The sequence below is a fragment of the Alosa alosa genome, chromosome 7 (genome assembly GCF_017589495.1).
Source record: "Alosa alosa isolate M-15738 ecotype Scorff River chromosome 7, AALO_Geno_1.1, whole genome shotgun sequence".
NCBI classification, from domain to species: domain Eukaryota; kingdom Metazoa; phylum Chordata; class Actinopteri; order Clupeiformes; family Clupeidae; genus Alosa; species Alosa alosa.
Genome location: NC_063195.1, coordinates 24,766,141 through 24,773,640, shown reverse-complemented (window position 1 = coordinate 24,773,640; position 7,500 = coordinate 24,766,141). Strand labels below are relative to the sequence as shown.

General features: G+C 42.4%; 1 protein-coding gene across 2 annotated transcripts in view; it reads left to right on the top strand.

The window, feature by feature from the left end:
- The window catches only part of cfap58 (cilia and flagella associated protein 58), a 146,499-nt gene that overhangs the window by 80,013 nt on the left and 58,986 nt on the right, over positions 1–7,500 (top strand). For both annotated transcript variants that reach the window (XR_007193908.1, XM_048247104.1), the window contains exon 14: positions 7,254–7,365. Coding sequence is in view for 1 of the 2 variants with exons in the window: in XM_048247104.1 (XP_048103061.1) it covers positions 7,254–7,365 (112 nt within the window). In the remaining variant the exon portion in view is untranslated. The remainder of the gene's footprint in view (positions 1–7,253; positions 7,366–7,500) is intronic.

Sequence of the window (7,500 nt, the reverse complement as noted above, 5' to 3'; positions counted from 1 at the left end):
CATAAGTATGCTGCCCTTGAAAGAGTCATCCACTACTCTGCATAGTCGCTTTATATTGGATATATCAACTCACAGGATGCCGGTCACTGACATTTGATGGGTGTGAGTGCATGACGCTTGTCCTTGAGTATTGACCGATCCTTAGTCCCGCCCATTGAACACAAAATAAGCCAATAGCAGTTTAGCACCAGCCACACAAGCTCGGACAGCTTCAGCCTTTTAGATAGCTAGCGTAGTTAGCTAATCGCTGTATTGCATGGCACAGGGTGGCCAGCTATTCATCCATCGTGCTGTGGATGGTCATAACAAGCCTAGATTGGAGGCGAGAGAGAGACAAGATCAATACCAGACGATCAGCACACACCACCCCCATTCTCCATCAACTCCATTGGCTACCAGTTCCGTCCCGGATCAAATACAAAGTACTACTACTCACCTTCAAAGCCCTCCACAACCTTGCTCCCCCCTACATCTGCGACCTCCTGACCCCTTTACACTCCTTCCCGCTCACTCAGATCCTCTGACCAAAACCTCTTGGCTATCCCCCGCTCCAGACTCTCAACCCTGGGTGGCAGGTCCTTCAGTGCCTTGGCCCCCAAACTCTGAAACTCCCTCCCCCAACCCCTTTGTGCCTGTCCTTCTCTTCCTTTCTTCAAAGCACATCTCAAGACCTTTCTGTTTAATGATCACTTCTCCTCCACACCCAACACGTAGTTCCTACAGATAACTTGTCTTTGTTGTATTGTTTTGTTTGTTTGTTATTGTATTTCCCTGCATTTGTCTCTGTTGTATTGTTTGTTTGTTTGTTATTGTGTTTCCCTGCCTTCCTACTATGTAAAGTGACCTTGGGTTTGAGAAAGGTGCTATATAAAATAAACGTATTATTATTATTATTATATAATAGACAAAAGGGAGAAGCCTCATCTCTTGGTTCTAGCCAGCTCCGGTAATAGTTGACCGATATATGTTTATTATTAAGCTTATTGAATAACTTCCTGATAGAGAAGACAAACCATTTTGTGGAATGATGCATCATCGTATGAAATTTGCAACAACAATGTGACTCAGCAATCTCTAGCCAATAAGTGACATGCTCTGTTTGCCACTCGTTTTTTGTAGCTGATCGAAATGGCATAACTTAAGCCTAAAGCTTTCATGTAAGGCTATATTTTTAGCCTACTGAATAAGTTAATGATATAGAAGACAAACCATTTGGTAGAAAGATGCATAGTCATATGAGATTTGCAACGATGTGATTCAAAAACAGTCTTTGGTAGCATAAGTTGCTTTGTCTGCCACTCGTTGTCTAGCTGTGTGGCAAATTCGGGACCATTAGCCTATCGCTCGTTTCAATGTGGGACCTTGCAGTTGGAATTGTTGTTTGTTTATTCAAAGTCTCAAGTCCAAAGTAGCCTGGGCTATTCGAAGTGCCAGTTTAATAATTTTTTAATTAATTACGTTTTTTAACATAATTTTTATGCCATTTTGAATAGAAACTGCATACCCTTATTTGTTGGCGTGTTGTTGCAAAATCTGCGGAATCATTTTTTGCAAGCAAACTGCATACAGGAAATCTTGACGTCAGACATGATAATCATCCAAACATCTTGCATCTTGACCCGTGCTGTGCCCTGATTCAGTGCTACCAAAACTCTTCTTACCCTCTCTGTGTCTGGTCCTGCGCTGTGCTGTGTGAGAGGGGGAGTGGCTACAGTAGAGCGGAGAAGCCCAACATGAGCTTCTATTACCAATATATTTAACGATATATTTTGCATTACTTAAAAATAAAAACACGTCAAACTTGTCACTGCGCTTACTCATGCCTATAGCAAGACACTTGTCAAGTTTGAAATCAATCGGCAGAGGTGGAAAGTAACGAAATACATTTACTCACGTTACTGTATTGAGTCGTTTTTCTGTGTATTTTGTATTTTTTAAGTAGTTTATAAAATCGGTATTTTAAATTTTACTTGATTACATTTTGAGTGAAGTATTGTACCAGCTACATCAAAAATCCCATCCGTTACTTGAGTAAAAAAAAAGTTAAGACTAATGAAAACGGAAAGGAGAGAAAAAAATCGCCCCTAAACCACTAGCCTAGTGATAATGATCAGCATGTAGCCTAACAACAGGACATGAATCAAGCTGGCCCATGCAGTCTTTCTGAAAGTGATGGAGACTGGATCACTGAAATGCATCAGATTAGCCTAACCTATGAAAGTGTATATTCGCTATTCCAATCGGTTGTCTCAGTTCGTTTTAGCACTAATGATTGAGGAGATATTTAAGCAAACACCATGGGATTTTGTGTTTTGACGTTTGTGCTCACCTTTCTTTGGAAAGAAGTTTATTAGCAGTTGTTTCCCCTCATTTTGATGTCTCTCTTTTTTCCTGTTTTGGCCTTTGTTTTTAGTAACCTGACTTGGCTTTCTTGGAGAAAGACATTGCACCAGCAGCAAAACAATTAGCGGTCCACTACTAGCGATGCTCAACTAAATAAACAAAAGAGACTACCTTATGAATCGTGCAGGCGGACTAAACCATTTAGCTCTTTAGCAAGGGAGAGTGAGAGTGACCTTACACAGTTTTCACCATGTTTTGTATACAAAATCCAGTCAGTCAAACTTTAAATTTCATCTGACATTCATTTTGACATTTAATTTGGAAGTTAAAATATTCAGGTAAAATAAATATATGGTGGAAATAAGTATTGAACGCTTAATTTTCTTTTCAGTAATTAGCCTGAACTTCCAGTGAGTCTATTCGAAATTTTCACCACACATTATATTAACACACATATAAAAAAATCCAAACATAACAGTTTTGAGTTGGAATGACACAGGAAAAAAGTATTGAACGTGCCTACTGAAATTTCTTCAATACTTTGTGGAAAAAAGCCTTTGTTTGTAAAGACAGCTTCAAGACATTTCCTGTATGACAAAACTTATTGGTCGCAGTATCAGGTCTGATTTTTGGCCCATTGTTGCAAAGGTCTTGGGAGAGCTTTTTTGCTTTTATCCATCATGAAATGTTTCTTGTGTGACACCTTGGTAATGAAAAACCTTTTTATATCAATATGTAGGCTACTAACCAAGCTTATATTAATTTGCACAGATAGAAAGGATAACTACTCTCTATACAGATTCCAGCTTGTTCCTTCCCTTTCCTTGCCTTAGTGCTTTTTCTTAGCGTGTTCAATACTTTTCCCCTGTGTTATTCCACTTTATTACATGACTCTACTTATGGAGTTGTTTGGATTTTTTATGTGTGGATTACCTGAGTTATTACTAATGCCTGGTGAAAATGTTGTGCCCCCCTGTATTCCACTTTTCACGGGCCCTCTCCTCCATTGGGGCCCTATACTTCCCACTTTCCCCCAGTCACGACGCCCTTTAATCTGCTGAACCTTCTGCTTTCGTTTCCAAATATTAAAAAAACTCTCTGCAACTCAATATTGGCCTGCCTGCCTCAGCTGCCTGTGAGGGGCTTTTCAGTTGTGCTGGATTACTGTTCACTGCAAAGCGACCCAAGGATGAGTGCAACTAACTTTGAAAATCAACTACTGCTCAAACTTAAAGGAGAACTCCGTGATTTTTCACATAGATCTCCATTTCTCAATGTCCTTTTCAGGCAAGTACCTCCACTCGGCGGCCATATTGCAACACTTTTTGGGCACTTATCGTGCATCTATTCCAGCAGAAATGCCTGTGCGTGGGCTTCACGACACCAATCTTGCTCCAGCAGCGAGATCACAACAGATGATTGCCACGATGTCTTCACAGCACACCACATGATTGGCTCAATGTATTTTACAACACACCACATGATTGGCTCAATGTATTCACATGTCGACGTTTTGTCGCGGAAGGGTTGTAATATGTGTAGACATATGATGTGTAGACAACTGCCATATTGGCGTTACAAACTAACCCCATGCATTACTATGAAGGATTTTTTGAGTGCTGTATCTCCTCATTAGAAAGTCTTTGGTAAAACTGGTTGTTCTGGTCCCCCCCCCCCCAAAAAAAAGTAACTAAGTAACTTTTACTTAAAGTACATTTTAGATTAACTACTTTTTACTTTTACTTGAGTACATTTTCAGATCGGTATTTTAACTTGTACTTGAGTAATATTTTATCAAGGTATTGGTACTTTTACTTGAGTACAATATTTTCGTACTTTTTCCACCTCTGTCAATCGGACTAATGGTTCGACAGATATGCGAGTCTACAGTGCTGTGTGAGAGGGGGAGTGGATACAGTAGAGCGGAGAAAGTCAACGTGTGCTTCTTTTACCGATATATATGTAATGATATCTTTTGCATTACTTATCCAAAACACGTCAAACTTGGCACTGTTCTTACTCTTGCCCGTAGCAAGACACCTGCCATGTTTGAAATCAATCAATGGCATACTCACAGACCAACAAACAGACAGACAGACGTTCCTGTAATGTATAGATAGATAGATTGATACCAGTGTACTGTAGTCTGAGAGGGGAGGTTTTGCACACCATGGTTATCCCTCTTTTGGTTATCCTCTCTCTCTCTCTCTCTCTCTCTCTCTCTCTCTCTCTCTCTCTCTCTCTCTCTCTCTCTCTCTCTCTCTCTCTCTCTCTCGCTCTCTTCTACCGTTTTCATCCCACACATGTGCTTCTCTTCCAGTGCCCTCTCATTTTCACCTCTCCAGCTACGGACTTTGATCTGGCTGGGTGCTTGACTCGAGTCCAGAAGCCTTTAGATCGCTAATGCGTTATTAATTAGCTCAACATCTTAATGCGCTTTCTCATCCACCCACGTGCTACTTTCCTCCTTCTCCTCCTCCTCCTCCTCCCTCTCCTCCCTCCCTTTCTCTCTCCTCCCCTCCTCATCTTTCTCTTCCCTTACCCACTCGAACCAGGAGGAGCGGCTTCATTTAGATATCTAGTAGGACAAATCTGCTCTGCTAACATCCACTAACAACGCCCTTGGGTCGACAAAAATCAGTCTTTTTTTGTGGTGTGTGTGCGTGCGTGTGTGTGTGTGTGTGTGTGTGTGTGTGTGTGTGTGTGGTGAGGAGGGGGATGCAGAGCAGTGCAGTGGAGTTTGCACATGAATCAGCAGCGGCAGCCTCGTCGGCCGAGACAGGAGCAGCCTCCCGTGTTTGTCTAATGGAGCGTGTTGTGATGCCTAATCATCATTTGCCCAGGCCCCTGGCGGAGCTCGTGCGGCAGAATTACGACTCCTCCAGTCCGTCGCCGTCGCCCTGCTACCCGCTCCCTGCTCGCGGGCCGCTTCAGTACGGCGGGAACCGCGGCACAGATTGCTGGCCGTGACAGTGATGGTGATGGCGGTAAATGGCTCCGCCACAATTAGGCGAGCATATGGCTGTCTGATGGGGCTTGAGCGTCTTACCTCAGGAGAGCACCTGGGAGTGGAGACATGGGACGAAGTAGTGAGGCCAGGTAACGGTGCACCTGATTGGGGGCGTTTGAGCCCAGCGGCCAGGCAGGCAGACAGGTACTGAATGCAGCCCGGCCCCTCAGGGGTGTGTGCTGATCTCAAATAGAGCCTAATCGGCCTATTGGTGCCTGGTGCAGAGGAGGAGGAGGGTGGGGGAAAGAGAATGGCATGTTAGTGCTCAAGGTGCCCATGTGCGCGCACACAGCACATCATACATGCACACACACACACACACACACACACACACATACACACACACACACACACACACACACACACACACACACACACACAGGTACACACACACCTATAATCACTGCTCTCTGCTTCTCTCAGAGCCGTTTTCTTCTTTCCGACATCCTCGTTCTGCCTGAATAGAGCTCAGATCAATGCAGTACTGCTCACTGAAAGCTTTTATTGGCATGGCAACACATTTCTTCATCTCTCTCTCTCTCTCTCTCTCCCTCTATCTCTCTCCCTCTCTCTGGCTCCATCTCAACTCTCTTTTTACATATTCTCCCTCTACACTTCTTTCTTTCTCTCTTTCTTTCTTTCTTTCTTTCTTTCTTTCTTCCTTTTTCCTCTTTTTCCTTAGGATTCTTCATCTCTCTCTTTCTCTCCTGACTTTCTCACTCTTTACATTGTTCTCTCTCTCCCTTTCTTTTCCTTTCCCCTCTTCATTCTCCTCTCCTTCTCTCTCTCTCTCTCTCTCTCTCTCCTTCTCTTGGACAAAGCAGTGAGCTTTATTTGCCTGTGCGACGTGACACACTCAAGCCTACATTCATACCTCTCTCTAGGTAAATGGGGCTTTCTAAAAGCCAGAGGCAATTCTGCCATTCTTCTTGTTCTTCTCACCGGAGTGCTTTGTTATTTTCCTTAGTAAGCAGAGCGAAGTCGCAAGTTGTGCAGTGTAGGGACGGGCATCTCTCTACACCTAACTAACTTATTCATTTATCATGTAAACAGACCTTACTGTTCTGTCCCTTGAGTCGGGAATCTGCTTGAGGTTTCTTCCTATATGTATCTCCAATTCTAGGGAGTTTTTCCCTCACCCCTGTCACTCATAGGCTCTCTCTGTAAAGGGCCATGAGACATTTGCAATGTTTTGGTGTTCTATAAGTGACATTAAATTGAAATACACAATTACAATTAAATACATTGAGAATACAGCAAAAGCAGTTTTCAATTAGTTTGTATGAGTGGGGGAATATCACAAAGCCTGTCAAACTGACATCAAAATATTACCTCATTTGATTTTTATTTTATTTTATTTTTTTTTTATCTTTTTCATTTTAGTGAATCAGAATCACATTTTCTGATAAAAGTATTATAGTAAAACAATATAATATAACTTTATTTCAATGTTATGATAGCATGATCCACAATAATTCTCATTACCGATACGGTAAATGACAAAGGGAGACAATTAGTAAGAAACATCTTTTTTGCAGATTGTTTTTCATTTATACAAATAATTACATTAAATGAACAGTGCAGTGCATCAAAATTAATGTGTTATATATTTTTAATTCCATTATAAATGAATTAACGCTCATTACCGATACAATACGTGTATTGTAGAGAGTTTTTCAAATCAGCTCTTTGTTATCAATACATGTTTAACAAAACCACACATGGGGCACAGTTAAGGAACATATAGCAAAATGAAAAATTCTTGTCTCTGAGAAATAAAATCTTTACAATATCTATGCATTTTTATGCATAGTGGTAATGTAAAATCTGTTATGGTTGTGTGTGTGTGTGTGTGTGTGTGTGTGTGTGTGTGTGTGTGTGTGTGTGTGTGTGTGTCCAGGCGTGAGGTGTACCACATGCAGCGGGAGCTGCTGAAGGAGCGGACCAGATGCAGGGCCCTGGAGGAGGAGCTGGAGAACCCCATGAATGTGCACCGCTGGAGGAGGCTGGAGGTGAGAAGACCCCACACCCAGCGTCATGGCCACCCTGTGTGGGGAGGAGGGGGTGAATGAATCATGGCCACCCTGTGTGTCAGTGTGTGTCTGGAGGGGAGAGATAGAGAGAGAGAGAGAGAGAGAGAGAGAGAG